The sequence below is a fragment of the Chelonia mydas genome, chromosome 6, assembly GCF_015237465.2.
Source record: "Chelonia mydas isolate rCheMyd1 chromosome 6, rCheMyd1.pri.v2, whole genome shotgun sequence".
Classification (NCBI taxonomy): domain Eukaryota; kingdom Metazoa; phylum Chordata; order Testudines; family Cheloniidae; genus Chelonia; species Chelonia mydas.
The window spans coordinates 63,731,467-63,749,057 of record NC_051246.2 but is presented as its reverse complement, the minus strand read 5'-3'; the positions used below and the strand labels follow the sequence as shown (position 1 = coordinate 63,749,057).

Sequence of the window (17,591 nt, the reverse complement as noted above, 5' to 3'; positions counted from 1 at the left end):
TACTGTGCTTTTGAAAGCTGGCTGGTCATCAGTAAAGACTGTCATAGACCTTTGAAGACAGCAGAATGGGAGGTTCCGCTAAAACACAATGGGATGAGCACAATGAATGGCAGGGAGACTGCAAGACTAAATCCTTGGCCTGGAGGGAGAGGGACATGGGTTCTGACCCACACAGAGGTGATGGCTGGGATGCCCTTGAGCAAATCACAGAGGGGACCAGTAGTGCAGTTAACCCTCGAACTGACAAGAGGCATCTCAAATTGGGCACCGAGAATTAGTGTATATCTTTGAACTTCATCTCAATATGCCTCAATTCCCCATCTGTAAAATGAGGATAATAATACCCCTTTACCTCACAAGTGTTGTGAAAATAAATTCATTATTTGTGGAAAAACTCAGATACAATAGCAATGAACACCCCTAAAAAGCCCAGGAAGAAATGAATAATTTTGTATTCAGAGCAGGGTTTGAATAGTGTGCAGTACATCCTGGGGCCATATACTGAATAAGGAGAAAACAAAAAATTAAATAGTTGTTCATTAGGTGATCATCCTCCATTGTGTGCACTGAATAAAGCTGGGTCAGCTGGAAAAAATAGTTTGTGATCATGTAATTAATGACTGTATCATCATAAGGCATACACATAGGGGAGCCACATTAAGGTTGCATACACAACCTTAATTCTGGCAGCTCCTAACTTCTGAGTGCTTGATTTTGCAACCTTTATGTTCTTTTAACATAGTTTTTTTCTGTGTAGTAATATTAAAGGAAAACTGCAGATGAGTTTTAGGGCGGAAACAGTTTGCAAAACCTAATATGACTGCAAGTAATGTGATCTCAGTGTAAAACATTTTGATAAAAAAAACTATTTTAGGATTTCAACATTCCCATACAGTGCTGGAGATCCAAACCCAATTAATGCTAGTGCATGAGAATCAGAGTGTGAAACTGACTAGACTCAAAGTGAAATTAAATAGTCTAGTTTCACAATCCAAGTGGAGTTAAAGAGAGAATACATTACACTGTAAAAATTAACCTTGATTTTTAAAATGATCCATCTTAATAATCCCATGTATCATTAGTAACTCAAAGAAATATTTTTATACAAAGAGTATAATTCTTATATTGACTAGTCCAGGGGCTTGTAAAATTCAGTGCACAATTTCAAAGCTTCTCTATATTAATGTGAACCACTGCATGCTTTTTAGATTCTGCCTTAGTTTATGTTCTTTCACTGAGCAAGATACTTTGTACAGAGAAACTTTATAAATTATTCTAAATTATTCCTGAAATGTATTCATATTACAGCTTTGCCAACCCCAAGACTTCAAAAATCCTCCGTCAGGCCCCCAAAAATCATGAGAATGACTAAAAAAATAATAATTCTTTTTATTTGCCTTCTGGTTTTTGAGCCTTTAGAGTACACATTGCCAAACTTTTCTCTGCAACCAGGAAGGCTAGAAACTTTTATTTTTAAAAATGAAAGCTCAGATTCTGACATAATCATATGATTTCAGGAGGAGATTCAAGAAAAACAAAAAATATTGCAAGACTTGCAATAAAACTGCAAGACCTGGCAACAGTTTATTTGAATAGACAATTAAACACATTGGGGGCAGGACTGTAAATGGGAAAATATAGTGATAGACTATCACAGAGGAACAGCAAGCTACCCAATGGAGCTCCTGCTTGGCAATCTACTAGGTTCCTCATTTATAGACATGGAAAAAAAAGACTTAAAACTCTGCTAATCTTCTTTTCCATGAGACAACTACACCATAATAATCATACCTTACATTTATATAGCATCACAAAGGATCCCAAGTAGGAATCACTTTTTACATGCTACTTAAACACAGCCAAGTCTAGAGTGGAATTCAGTAGCCAATTAACAGTACATAGAACCATTACACTACAGTTTGTAAGAGAACATGAAAAATAATACCATAGCCAGTTGGAATGAGAAAAAATTATTTAGAATTGGCCAGAACATGATGTTAAACATTTGCTATTATACAAAATAGTGCCATGCAATTCTTTACAAAAATGGTAAGCATCTTGACTTCATGTCTTATTCAAAAGATGGATGGCATCTTCAACAACACAGTACTTCCTAGCATAATGATGGAGCATTTGTGCAGCACTAACACATAAGAAAATGACCTACTGAGTCACTAATACAATTTTCTGCAGCACCTGTGGTTTTCCTGAGATTTGATGGTGTACATGGCCTGGAGTTTATCTAGCTGGGAACTAGAGGGGCTAAAAGAAGCCATTTGCTGCCTCAAAAGGTTGGTGTGTCTTTTGGCAGACCTGGGGCATCAGTGCCTGTAACCAGTACCACCAACCAAGCCAAACATAAGAGGAAGGGAAAGTAAAGGAGAGTACCAGCTACACAGACATTCTATTAATGTTTTGGAAAAGGTCTAATTTCAAAGGCCTGTATAATAAATCTCTGTTTCTCAAGATAATTTGAAAGATAAATGTCCCAGCCAGTTTCCTGCTTGTCTGCTAATTTCTGTATTTAGTGCTTGAATTGAGGGCGGCGGGCGGGAATTGGTATCTTTTTTGAAACAATGAAGTACAATAATTATATTTGAGACACCTAGGGATGCGTTAGTATGGAAGGGGCATTCCACCCTTCTGCCCCACAACACTTGGGAATGGCTGAAGTTAAGGGACATTTTCTCCTCTTCCACTCCTTGCACACAGGAGAAAGGACAGCATGATGCATTCTCTCTGATCAACAATAAACATTATACCCCTGCTTTTAGCCATGTTGTCCATGTGACTCACCAAAGCCTGACCAGCTATGCAAGTCCAGGGGCTTGCAAAGTCAGCCCCACTGTAATCCCCACTTTACTAGTCAGAGCTGACAACAAAGAAGCTAAATTATCCCCTTTCTCTGCTGAAATCCGTGTGTATCCAAAAAAAGAAAATTCTTTCTCCCAACAATATATAACAGCATATCAGATATGGAAATGAAAACACTGGGTGCAGTGGACAGAATCTAATGATGCTAACATGGTGTTGCCTTTTCGGATACCCACAAAGGGACAAAGGTTTAAATGGAAACTCTCAGATCACTTGGGCCCTCACAATTGCATGCATCTGAGTAAGAATTATCCTCAGATTTTAAAATCCCTTTATTATTCATGATTACAATACTCGTTTTATCCATCACTGAAATTGCAAAATAAATAAAATTAAAACCATTGCAGTCATTGTTTCTGAGTTACCCTGAAATATTTTTGCTTTGCTGTTTCAGAGACATATAAACAGCAATCACATTAACTAAGGCTTTGTCTACATCACGCAGCTTTTACGACAAGGCTGTGCTGCTACAGCCATACTGCTAAAAGCTGTGCAGTGTAGCTGCTGTTTGTCGGCAGGAGAAAGCTCTCCTGCCGACAAAAAATTTTCACCCGCCACGAGTGGCAGCAGCTTTGTCAGCAGGAGAGCACTCCTGCTGACAAAGTGCTGTTCACACCGGTGCTTTTTGTTCGTAAAACTTTTGTCACTCAGGTCTGCGTGTGTTTTTTTTTTGACTCCAGAATGACAAAAGTTTTGCCAACAAAGTTCCAGTGTAGACAAAGCCTAACAAAAACTTGTTGATTCTACTAAAGCTCTGCCATTATAGAAAGATCAATCATGATACTGAGAACCTCAAGAGAATAAATGGGAAAACCCATGTTTCTTTTATGGTACACGTGCAAACATAGGATTGTGGGAGAAGTTGTTGTTTGAAGGAAAACACCAATAGGGAAAGAAAAATTATCATCAAGCATCAGATAGTAAATTCCAAAATTTAATAGTTAAATGACTAAAAACTAAGCACATGTGACAGTGCCACTTTTAACTTTCTATATTTTCATACAGATGTTCTTTGCTTATTCTGGAACATACTGGAGCGTCAAAATAATACCCTTATATTTATCGTACTAAAGGAAGTGCTTTGGTGCTTTATAAGCTATATATACAGGAATTACTTCACTCATCACTGAAATGCAACTGCACTGGGTTGGAATCAAGCAGCTGTTAACACTATACAGTTTGGGACAGGATGTACAGGAGGATACATTATCCAGCAGAAACTGCAGGGGGAATTTAAGGAGGCAGAATGCAACTACCAGAGTTGGAATTTGGCCACCTATCTGGGGTTCAGACCCCCTATTCTTAAGATATGTGCCAAGCATCAGTTCTTTTCTGTGCAGTCATTCCACCGCCTTGAATATTTCTAGGGAAATAGTTCACTTTGTATTTTGTTGGTAACATTCTTACCTAGAGAGCATGCCCAGAGGAGTAACATTAAGTGATCCCATCAGCATTGCCAGGGCCATCCCTGGGGCCTCTCGCTCTATTACTTCTTTAGTGGCCTGTAATCAAAGATTAAACAGCAGACTGAGTGAAAACAACAAAAAGAAATGAAAAGAAATGTGAAACTAACTAAAGTTTGTATAAGAACATTCCCCATTTTTCTTAAATGTGATCAGCATGAAAGTTTCAGCTGTGAGTGTTACAAACTCAGAGCGGAGACAGTCAGCTTTCCTGAGGTCCAACCCTCTTGCGATATAGAAGATGCCCATGACAAAGACTGGATTCTGAAATTCATCCCCTAAAGAATATTTTCTTGCTTGTGTAAAGAAAATAAACATAACATGGAAAATACAAAATCACTGTTAGATTTAGTGTAACAAATTACTGACAGAATACTGAAAGCCTTGTGCTCTGGGACCTTTATGTTTGCAGGGACTATTAAGTTCCACTGCATGAATAATGATAACTTCCTCTATCAGGAATGAAATAGCATTTGGCAACTAGGCAAGAAGACTAATTGTAAATGCCCCCTTATTATCATCATGTGAATCTTCCTGTTGGCTTTTTTCAGGGGAAAAGGAGGGGGAAGTATAAAGCAATCTGAGTAGGAGCAGGGAAAAGAACCTGCTAAATGAAGCCCATGTAGCAGACAGACAGGAAAAATAGTGAAAATGAAAATGATAATGGCCAGGGGATGGCAGAAAGCTGCAGCCTTCCCTATCAATTACATCGGCAAAGTGGTGGTTCCAAACAAGCCAGTGGCATTTGTTCACAGGCAGCCCATATGCAGGAGGATGGTGGTAAAGTCACCAAATTTTCACAATTTTTTGCATGTAAGGAAATGGGGGAGAAATTATTTTTAAGGGACATGCATACTCTTCTGCTGCCACTTCATAACACAGGATTTGTCATATAGGATTAAATGTATCTATTTTAGTCTCTAACATCTAGCACTGGCCAATACCTGATACTTCCAAAGAAAGTTAAACTCCTTTCTCCCATTCCTTATAATGCACGTAACCAACAGTGTAAATGTTGTACGTGGGGGATAAAAACCTCCTGACTCTTGCAGAGACCAGTTTATGCTCTGAACCATGATATTGGATTACCCTTTTCTTACCACAAATAGCTATGAAAGTTACTAATTCTCATAAAATGATCAAACCCATTTTTTAAAAATGCAACCAAACTTCTTTGTGCAGTGATCAGTAGAAGGGACAGGGAAGCAAGAAACTCCTTGTTAGGAAGGTCACTGTCAATATACTAAATATTCTTTGCATAATATTTTGCAATTTGACACACTGAAAGAATTAAAATAAAAAATAATATGTAAAGGATTCCATGGAAAAATAATATATTACAACTCAATTACATTTACCCAGCATGTTTCATTCAGAAGCAGCAGACCCCAAATGGCTTTGCAGGTGGTCGGCTCAATTGTTGCATACAATATGCCCCAAGAAGATACTATGTCTCAGTGTGCCAACCCTTTTGATATTTATTCTTGAAGCCCTGCTCTTGGAGTCACATGACTTTTCAAAAAAAATAAATAAATAAAAATTCTAGCTCTCATGGTTCCAGATGAAAGCTTGAAAATGTGAACCCTAAAGGCTCAAAAACCCCAAAGGCAAAAAAAACCCTCAGATGTACTATTTTGAAATTTGCACACTTTTTAAGCCGACCTCATGAGTTCTGAGGGCCTGACTGAAACAGTAGAGCTTGGCAATACTGATGTCTCCACATCCAGAAGGGTGCAGACACACTACATCACTCCTGAAGTGGGTGCAACAGGGAAACACAAGGTCTGCTGCATTGCGTCTAACCCTTGAGCTGGTGTGTAAAAGGGATGTGAAATAAATGCCGCAACTATAATCCCTTCAGCAAGTATAAAAGTAAAGATTCAAATTCTTACAGTTACAGCTACTAGATTCCACATAGAGTTCACCAGTCAGAAAAGAAAACAGGAATTGGTGGGAACATTGCTGGGATTAAGAACACTTTGTACTTATTTTGCACTTCTCATCAAAGGATCTCAAAGCATGTTGCAAACATTAATTATTTCTCTCTTACATTATCCAGGACAGGTAAGTATATCCCCTATTTTACATATGGGAAAACTGAACTTCAGGTTAAATGACTTGCCTAAGGTCACTAAGTGAGTCAGTGGCATAGCCAGGAATTGAATGTCTCTTTAAGTCCCTAAGAGAGCATGTTACAGGGCAAACCCTAAAAAAAAGAATATGCCTATTGCATATTGCTTAAGCAAAGGCATTACCACTAGCAACATCTTCCAAAGGTAAATATAATACCAACAGACGTAACATAAAACCACAAAGAAAAGACTCCAATCTTTCATCAAGATGCAAACTGGTATGTGCACTCAGTCCTGGAAACTAGAAGCTTAGGCTTATGCTAAACCAAAGAATTTGAATGCAGTAATAGAAACTACATTTCCCTTTAGTTCATGCATATAGTGTGTGTTGTACAATATCTGCCATCTTCCCTTCAGAAACAGAAAAGGCATAAAAATGCAGCTTCATGTTTTCATTGCTGCAAAAAGGAAATGGGAAGACATGACTTGGAAACAATAGAAACAAAGCTCAGATCTCTATGTTGAATAAGGTGTTCTGCCAAAAAATATACCTGGTTTGATATAAAATTATCTATCACCCACTGAAAATCTAAAAGATTTGGTGTGTTTTTCAGTATAGAAGAAATATACATTACAGTATTGGGACAAGTTACTGAAAGTGCATTTTACCAAGAATGAAGAAAGTAGGCATGCTACTGAATTGTGTATGGGTGTGTATATAAAATCACATACACCTGTATGTATTATACACACATATGCCTTTCACCTTCAAGTAACAGATATTTTCTAAGTTATTAAAAATTATTTTTAAACATAATTTATATATTGAGATCCCTTTTCTTTGCCCTTGAGCAGAGTGACACTTTGAAGATGTCATTTGTTAATGTTTGAAAGAGGCTTCAAAGATAGTGCAAGATAGAAAAGAGTGCCACAAACAACGACCTTGCAGTCCAGGGAGTCCTTCAGTGAAATTCAAGCACATTCTTTAACTTCATAAGAAAAATTATCTTGATAAAAAGTCATTGCTAGCAGGCAGATTGATTATTAAATATGCATCGTCTATACAACAGCAAAATCTGAAAGGGCAACAAGTCCAGATAAACAGTCTGACCCTTCGTATAAGCCAATAAATATACTGCATTCTTAGTATGTATGCCTTCATCTATTATTACAGGCATACTTCTGCTGACAGGAGAACATTGCCTGTTCTCACAGCATGGCTAGATGGATTTAATGAAAATGGCTGCTACTAACATTCTCGCAGTTCCATCTGCTGTTTAAATCAGCCACCTGAGACTCCACTCTTGGGATGTCTTTAAATAACACATAGATACAGTATGTACAAATCAGTGAGCAAGAAGAATTGCAGTCTTTCTGAGACAGACGCATGCAAGTTAAGTAGTTGTACATATGACTGAAATAACTGGGCCTGTCATAGTTTGCAGACCGTTTTGTGATCATCTGTAACACTCTCTTTGTTATTTTCAACTAGTTTTTTATTACAGAGCTTTTAGCCACCTTTCTTAACCCCTCCTCCGTGGACTGGGGCAGGAGGAGGAATGTCAATGTAACATTTGCATCTGTGTCCAGCTCAAGAGCTAACAGGCAGATATATTCACTCTCCTGAATACAAATCATTAACAAAATAAGGTGACTCAGCATCTTGATATTGCACCAATACTCTGGGAGTTGCAGTGAGGCAGTAAAACTCTGTTCGATAAACCACTTTAGATAATTTCCTGAAAAGATCAGCAACCAAATATTAGGCCTAATGAAGCCCATCTCCTTATTTTACATCACAATTCATCATTTCCCTTCTTAACGTGACAGGATTGAAGGGCACTGGTTTTGGGACAATCTACTGGAGACAGAACATGAAGACATATTTACACTAGAAAAATTAGTATACATAGTACAGCAACAGCCAGAAATAGTGCAGTTGCACTGGCACTAAGCCACTAATATAGATGGACCTTTGGTGTTTTTACAATGTCAGAATTGTCAACTATCATGGTTTTAGTGTGTGTCTCGCAATATTTACTTTCTGAAATTTTAGTATCACATTTTCTCATGACTGCAGGCATTAAATTTGTGAATTTTACTTCATTCAGAAGGCCAATGTCTCTCATTACTTTCACTGGGGCTGAACCTCAGTCAAGGCAGCTACCGTTCCCTTCGTTCTCTCTCCATGGAAGTGAGAATGTTTGTTATGTTCACAGTTGGGCTTCTGCGGTTCCAGCAGTACCGGGGGCACTCACTGCGAGGAAGACGGGGGGTTGGAGGTGCTCACTGGAGCAGACAGGCACCACTCCAGCAGATCTGCTGGTGCCTGCATCCGACTGCGCATGTGGACGCATAGCCTTCTCCTCAGATACTTGCAGAGGCGAAGTTCTCTAGCTTCCCAAGTCTGAGGCGGAAACAAGTGGCAGATGGAGCAGCGGGTGATGATGTGGGCTTTGCTGAGGCAGTAGAGAATGTTGGTGCTCATCACTCACAGAAAAGCTCACAGCTTTTGAAGCTGGCTTGTTAGGGCATAATTCCCGGGAGCTTTGGTCTGGGAGCGGTGTTTCCCCACCAGGGGATCAAGTCCTACAGGGGAGCCTAACTAAGTACGTAACAAAGCCAACTATATATAACTAACACACAAGTAAACTATACACAATAAGTAGGAATGGACAAGAGTTCTATTAGCAAGCTAAGAGCACCGAGGAACAGGGGTTCTGACTCTGGCCATGTAGCAGTAAGAGGGAACTGGAACAGCATTGACCCGCATAGCCTCAGATGCAACATATGGACTATGCATGACACATGTGTGGGTCAACGGACACTACTACAAACAGTTCCAGCTCCGGTGCATGGCATGCATGCACACCCACGTCTGGAATACATATAGGGACCATCGCTCGAAGAAGAACTGAGAGGAGACAGTAGAATGTGGGCTGCAGGTAAGATTGCCACCTGTCTTGAACTTTACAGAACAGTTTCAAAATTGTAGTGACTGTCACACATCCCACAAGGTTGTTAATCAGGAATGTTAAAGTTCCAATTTTGTGTGACAGCAGCCTCACAGGGTTTCAGATCCTGCTAGACCAGCATGGAGCTGGCAGAAGGCCTGGGATGAGTTAAAATAAAGGAATACATAGGGGGCCTAAACATTGAGTGAAAGAGGAGGCTCTGGGTGGCCTTACCTTCAGACAGGTCTGCCTGCCGCAGCTGTCACTGATTGAAGATGTGTCAGGAATTGAGTTTGTTCATCCCCAACTGCCAACACAGTAATGACAACAAGGAGTCCTTGTGGCACCTTAGAGACTAACAAATGTATTTGGGCATAAGCTTTCGTGGGCTAGAACCCACTTGATCAGATGCATGGAGTGGAAAATACAGGAGCAGGTATAAATACATGAAAGGATGGGAGTTGCCTTACCAAGTGTGAGGTCAGTCTAACGAGACAATTCACTTAACAACAGGATACTAAGGGAGGAAAAATAACTTTTGAAGTGGTAATGAAAGTGGCCCATTTCAGACAGTTGACCTTCTTGTCTCGTTTAAAACAAACAAAAGAAAGTATTTCTTCACAGTCAACCTGTGGAACTCTTTTCCAGGAGATGTTGTGAAGGCCAAAACTATAACAGTTCCCATAAGAACTAGATGAGTTCATGGAGGATAGGTCCATCAATGGCTGTTAGCCAGGGTGGACAGGGACCCAACACCATTATTCTGCATGTCCCTCGCCTCTATTTGCCAGAAGATGGGAATGGGTGAGAGGGGGTGGATCACTTGATGACTGCCTGTTCTGTACATTCCCTCTGAAACACTTGGTATTGGCCACTGTTGGAAGACAGGTTACTGGACTAGACAGACCATTGGTCTTACCAGTATGGCCATTCTGATGTTCTTATATAGAACCCAAATGTATCTGCCCCCACTGCAACCCACGAGACCCCACTCCCCTCCAAGAGTTGAGATAAAACCCAGAAGTCCTGACACTCTCTCTCTCTCTCTCCACAAATTTAGTAACAAAGTACGAGTATACATTGAAATTTTAAACCTAACCATTGTCCCTTAAGTGACTTGCTACAAGATGTCAGAACGTGTTATTATTAGAGCAGAGTGGGTCCAATATATATTTAATTTTCTTTCTTTTATATAGGAATTAGATACAGGGCTCCTGTCAGCTAATTGCTAAGTTATCTGCCAAAAAACTAGAGTTTTCAAGTGCCTAAGTAGCCTGCCTGGAATCACAGTTAAAGTTGTCACTCCCTACCAAAATCTGAAATGGAGCCCTTGCCTAAAAGAGAATGTTTCTCCTACATTTCATTTTTATAAGTAAAAATGTAATAGCAAAGAAATGTTTCCATCCAGCTTGAGGTCCCTTTTTGTTTGAAGAGGCTAATATGCTGTCAACCAAACTGATCTATTTTTAGGCATCTTTGACGTAGCTGTGGTTGCTTAGCAGATGGCTTACTGCCAACTAGCTTCACAGAGCTCTCCACTTGCTTGCTTCCCTTCTTTTACTCCATGTAAATGAGATACTAGATTCCCTGAGCTGTAGAAGGCCTCATGGCAGCTTCTGTGGCAAGCACTGACTGCAAACTGATTTAATCAAAAGGCCAAAGATTCCTCTTTAGACTTATAAATGGTCATCTCAGATAGTGTCAGGAGCAGGTCTCTGGACTTAGCTGTGCTGTGGATAGGATGACCATAAACAAACAGCCAAGAAAAAAAAAGTTGCCAGTATCTCAAAAGTTGCTTCTAGAGAAGACAGAAGAGGGGCTACAGCCAGGAGATAGTCATGTACCAGTCTTAAGATTCTCTTAGTTTCAGTTCATCCCATTGCATTATACTGTTGTCTTTAATTACATGATCACATACTAGTTTTTTTTCTACATGGGTCGTCAGCAAAAGGGTTTGAACCCCGAAGCTTTAAAACAGCACATACCTCATCCACTTGAGCAATACCTGTAATTTGGTGGAAATAAGCTGCTATCCCCTATATGGACAAGCCCACGTAGTGGGTCAGTGACACACACTTGGCAGTGGGTTACATTGCTATTTAGGAGAAAGCACTGAGCTATTGAGTATTAGGATTCCTGGATTCTGTTCTTGACTCCGGGAGCTGAGTGAGGTCTAATGGTTGGAGACAGCCTAGCCAACAAAGGTGCTAGAACTAGGGCTGCTAGGGGCGCAGCCCTGGCTTGAAGAGGTTTCCATCATATACAGGGTTTACAGTTTGGTTCAATGGCTCTCAGCCCCCTCCCCCCATACAAATTGTTCTAGTACCCCTGCTAGCCAACAAGTAATTTGGCACATTCATTCTGAAAGGCAGCAGTGTGGAAACAATAGATAAGACTTGGCTTTGTCATATTAGAAACCTGTCCTCTGACTGGAGTGGCCTTCTGCAAACAGTTATTTTACCTTTAAAATAACTGAATGGTACTTTGTTTCATCACAAGGTATGAACTAGGATTCAGTCTCTTGCTTGGAGTTCAGTTAATTTTCCCCAAGGTTAATGGGTGAGGATCTCTCTCTTGTCCTTCTACCTCCTCAAAAACACAAGGTATTTTACAGAGCTGTCATATGAGTGAGTATCACACAAGATATGTGACACCTGGCAGGCCTTTCCAGCAGCCTGAAAGATTTAGGGCACCTGATTTATCCAAAGATTTTCAGCAGATATTTCTTCCCCTATTGAGAAATCCTGGGCACTGAAGAAAGTAGATAGTTTAATCTGGCCTGAGCGGTCTCATTAGTTCATTTCAAAATGAGCAGATCTGGTAGGTAAAATAATCTCATTTATGGTGTTTCTCCCCACACTCCTTTTAATATGAAGAGATAATCTATAGGCCTATAAATTACTCATATTCACAGGTCAGCCATTTTAGCTGGTCAAGTCCCTACTGGCAACGAATTCATTGGCTACTTCCCTACAATTGGTGTGGCACTGAGAAATTAGAGTTTAGAGGGATCTAGATTGACTGAAAATTCTGGACTGCAAACCCACTAACCTATTTTTTCTGTTGGCCACCTGGAGATAGGGATCAAGGATGCAGAAGATACTGTCTTGTATCAAAGTTGTTTTGTATCAAAGTTTGTATCAAAGTTTATATCAATGTTGTTGTGTATCACCACAAAGTTTCCATAATTTGTACCATGTAGAAGCCTTTTGAGAAACATCAGATCAGGGCCCACAAAGGCCATTACATATTGAGACGTGTCATGGGTACTATGGCCATGAGACTCTCTATGTTGTCATCTCCTGGCTCCTACTTACTCTTTCTACTAGAATGATGAGGTCCTGTATCTGTCCTAGGGGAGGAAGGCTTTGATTTCAGTAGGGTATAGCAGGACTCCTTCGTACCCCAGTAGTCTGCTGAGACAAATCTTTTGATAGTTTTTCATGAACCCTAGTGATACCAACACTCGGATGGTGAAAAAGACCTATAGTGAGATGTACTCAAAAGTGGTGTCCTTTATAAACCAACTGTCCAACGGTCAAAACACTCTAAGCCTGCATAGGCAGGCCACAACTACTGGCAGGCATTTCATGCAAACATCAGGCACCAATATCAACCCAAAAGGCACAACATGAAATTGATAGTGCTGTTCCTGTACAATAAATCTGAGATAGTCCCCAAGCACCAGAAGTATTCCTATGTATGTACAGGCATCTTCAAAACCCAGAGAACAACAGCTAGTCACTTTCCCCTGAAGAGGCATGACGAATCCCAAAAAAAGCCACTTTGAACTTTTTTTTAACCAAATATTAATTCCAAAAGCGCTTGAGATCCCGGGTAGGCCAGAGACTGCTAGATTATCAGGAAGTATCTAGGATACTTTTTAATCCAATGGCATTGAATGATGACCCTCTTTGCCAGGAGCGTCTGGATTTTCTACAACATCTCTGTGATCAGAATGTGTCTGAAATCATTTTCAAGCCAGGAGTAGCAGAGAGAAGCAATGTGGAGGGGTCTTTGAAATGTTCAGAACTCCTTACTACTATCCCAGTGTGATACAAGCAGTCTAGCATTTTAACATTTTCATCTGCATGAACTAGTCTCTCCTAGGAAAGCCCTCAGCTCAAAGGCCTCGCTATATCGGTTTTACTATTACTGAGAGAACCCTGTTCACTGTTATATCAAGATCAGAAATAGCTGGGTTTTCAGTTCCAGTGCAGTAAGGAAGAAGTTCATTCAGCAGTTTGATCTCAGGGAACTGGGACTTGGGGATCTAAATTTGAATGACCTAGTACTTTTAGTGTGTTGGACTGACATTTACCAATTAAAGTAGAACTAAGAATAAGAGGAGGTTGTACAAGGTAGTTTGAAGAAGACAGGTTTGGGAAAATAATATCACATTTTAAAGAAATTAAGTTATATTTTAGCCCAGTTACCATTCTCTCAGATTATTTAAATTTTCGTTAAGATCAGTAAATGGAAAAGCCAGTTAAGAATGCTGTTCTTGCAAAAAAATGAATTGCGATTAATCGCACTGTTAAACAATAATAGAATACCATTTTTATAAATATTTTTGGATGTTTTCTAAATTTTCAAATATTTATTTCAGTTACAACACAGAATACAAAGTGTACAGTGCGCACTTTATATTTATTTTTAATTACAAATATTTGCACTGTAAAAAACAAAAGAAATCATATATTTCAATTCACCTAATACAAGTACTGTAGTGCAATCTCTTTATCATGAAAGTTGAATTTACAAATGTAGAATTATGTTAAAAAAATAACTGCACTGAAAAATAAAAAAATGTAAAACTTTAGAACCTACAAGTCCACTCAGTCCTACTTCAGCCAATCACTCAGACAAATAAGTTTGGTTACAATTTGCAGGAGATAATGCTGCCCACATCTTGTTTACAATGTCACCTGAAAGTGAGAACAGGTGTTTGCATGGCACTGCTGTAGCCGGCATTGCAAGATATTTACGTGCCAGATATGCTAAAGATTCATATGTCCCTTCATGCTTCAACCACCATTCCAGAAGACATGCGTCCATGCTGATGACAGTTTCTGCTTGATAATGATCCAAACCAGAGCAGACCAACACATGTTCATTTTCATCATCTGACTCAGATGCCACCAGCAGAAGGTTGATTTTCTTCTTTGGTGGTTCGGGTTCTGTAGTTTCCACGTTGGAGTGTTGCTCTTTTAAGACATCTGAAAGCATGCTCCACGCCTCAGCCCTCTCAGATTTTGGAAGGCACTTCAGATTCTTAAACCTTGAGTCGAATCCTTAGAAATCTCACATTGGTACCTTCTTTGTGTTTTGTCAAATCTGCTGTGAAAGTGTTCTTAAAATGAACAACATGCGCTGGGTCATCATCCAAGACTGCTATAACGTGAAATATATGGCAGAATGTGGGTGAAACAGAACAGGAGACATACAATTCTCCCCCAAGTTCAGTCACAAATTTAATTAATGTATTATTTTTTAACAAGCATCATCAGCATGGAAGCATATCCTCTGGAATGGTGGCTGAAGCATGAAGGGGCATATGAATGGTTAGCCTATCTGGCATGTAAATACCTTGCAAGGCCTGTTCCCACTTTCAGGTGACATTGTAAATAAGAAGCAGTCAGCAGTATCTCCCGTAAATGTAAACAAACTTGTTTTTCTTAGCAATTGGCTGAACAAGAAGTAGGACTGAATGGACTTGTAGGCTCTAAAGTTTTACATTGTTTTGTTTTTGAGTGCAGTTACGTAACCAAAAAAAAAAAAAAATCTATATTTGTAAGTTACACTTTCACAATAAAGAGACTGCACTACAATACTTGTATGGGCTGAATTGAAACATACTATTTCTTTTGTTTATCATTTTTACAGTGCAAATATTTGTAATAAAAATAATATAAAGTGAGCACTGTACACTTTGTATTATGTGTTGTAATAGAAATCAATATATTTTAAAATGTAGAAAAACATCCAAAAATATTTAATAAATTTCAGTTGGTATTCTATTGCTTAACAGTGCGATTAAACACGGGATGCCTCAGGGGAATGAAAATAAACAGCTTAATAAAAATGAAAGGAAAACAAAGAAGTATTAAATTGATGACTCAGAATCAAATGAAATAATAACACACACACACACACCCCAATTCCCAAAATTTCAACATTTCTCAAACAGATATTTAAGAATTTTCAGTTGGAACCATTGCCAACATGCAAACATTCGTCCCAGAAATTACAGCAGATTGCCAACCACCGCTTCTCAGCTATATTACAAGGCATTTAATATTCTGCTGAATTTACTGACTGTAGTCTGTCAAAGTGGGTGGAAAAAGGTGATAATAAGTCTGAGATCAGAGGGAAAAAATGTTTACAACAGCCATGGAAAAAAAAATCACATGTATTCTGTAATTTAGAGGGCAAAACAAGCTATTAGAAAGATCCCTCTGTTTCTCCTTATTAATTTAATGTCTTAGTATCTGTGTTAGATTTTAGTACAGACTTCTATTTCAGGAACCATTGAGAGGTGAAAGCATTATATTGGTGAATAGCTTGACAAGTAATTTAAAAAGAAATTGTGTCACTAGGCATGGTTTTATATTTATTTAGCCGCACTATACAGTAAAGAGCTCAGCCTGACACTGGTTATGTGTCATCCTGATCCTTATAGAAATGTCTTTGTTCCTATTGACATTAAATATTTCTATCTGTGCATTCTGCTTAAAGAAACAACTATTGAGAGCTTGCTCTAGTCTATGTATACACTCAAGGAAATTCACAGACTGGTATGTCAGTTCAGCACCAACACCATGTTCCCACTGTCACAAATTATTGCACATCTGAATGTAGTTGGGAGTTTCCCATGTCCCTGACATGTGCAAACTGAAGACCAGATTTCCATTGTTGAAAGTGGTGTTCAGACCACATTAATATCAGGGCTCCCTATTGATCCATGTAGGGAACAAAAGTATCATAGCAGTGACCATTGTTTGATAAATTGGAACGTGGGGAAAAATGCACTAGTACTCTTCTGCCTTCTCTTTCTCTTCCTGCATCTGTCACCCCCTGCTCCCCTGACAAGCATCCCCATAATCCTCCTCACTTTGCCATATCTATTCATCACCCCATATACCCCTCCCTTAGGCCTGGTGCATCAGATCCAAGAGCAGGGAGCCAATCCAATGTCCTTCTTGTTTGTGAACTGAGAACTTTTGACATACGAGTACAATTCCCCTCACTTTGTCTACTAATTTCAATCAAATTACAACATGCAAATTAACTGGAGAAGAAATGCAATGACTTGTTGAGTTACCACTGGTGTCATAATGACAATACTGGAGAACGACTTGAGCTCTGACCCAGCTCTGACTATAATCATAACAGTTAGAAGCAATTATTAATAACTTTTCTTACTTAACCCTAATTTCTCCAAATGTATCCTATTAATAAGTTTTTAATTAGTATTAACTAAATGGAAAGTGTGAAGGATTTATGGGGAATTAAAGGGAAGAAATAAGACTCAGAGCAACATTTTTTAAAGAGCCTGTTTTTAAAACTAATTATTGATTTGATAATCTTCAAAAAAAGAAAAACAATCTTTACTCTTAGATTAAGATCACATGCTATAAATATGAAGAAGGAGGCTGAATACTTGTTTTATGGGACAATGTCAAAAGAAGTTTAACTATGACATTGTGACAAGATTCTCTGATTCTCATCAACAAGTTTCTGTTTAAATTCTTAGGTAGCCATGCTTGTGGATATTTGATAACAAACAGATCAAACAAAAATATTATTTTCATAGTCATATTTTCCCGCTCACAAATTGCTGTGCTTCCCAAGTCAGCCCCATTTTATGGCAGACTGAATCAACAAGCCCTTAACTTTTTAAGTAACTTATTCCACTTAAGGGAGGATGAAAGATAAAGGCAGTGGTGCAACTGCAATATGGTATAAACTCATCTTTAAAATGTTATTTTATCTTTACTTTCTTACCCTCTCCATCTTTCCACAATAACTTTATACTGATCACAATTTTATCTAAAATGTTTATTCATGTCAACTTTTAAAAGATTCTTTTCAGTCTTTCTTTTAATGTCTGAATTGTTAAAGAGCAAATATAATTCACTTTAGGGAAACTTCCCTACCAATTTAGTAGAGGAGGGAGAGAAGCTGGTAAAAATCATAGAGACTCTCTGTTTCCAGGCATGTATCCT

At 38.8% G+C, this 17,591-nt stretch overlaps 1 protein-coding gene across 27 annotated transcripts in view; it reads right to left on the bottom strand.

The window, feature by feature from the left end:
- The window catches only part of GPHN (gephyrin), a 603,244-nt gene that overhangs the window by 226,247 nt on the left and 359,406 nt on the right, over nt 1–17,591 (bottom strand). For all 27 annotated transcript variants that reach the window (XM_037900254.2, XM_037900255.2, XM_043549878.1 and 24 more), the window contains one exon: nt 4,282–4,376. In XM_037900254.2, the coding sequence (XP_037756182.1) occupies nt 4,282–4,376 (95 nt within the window). The remainder of the gene's footprint in view (nt 1–4,281; nt 4,377–17,591) is intronic.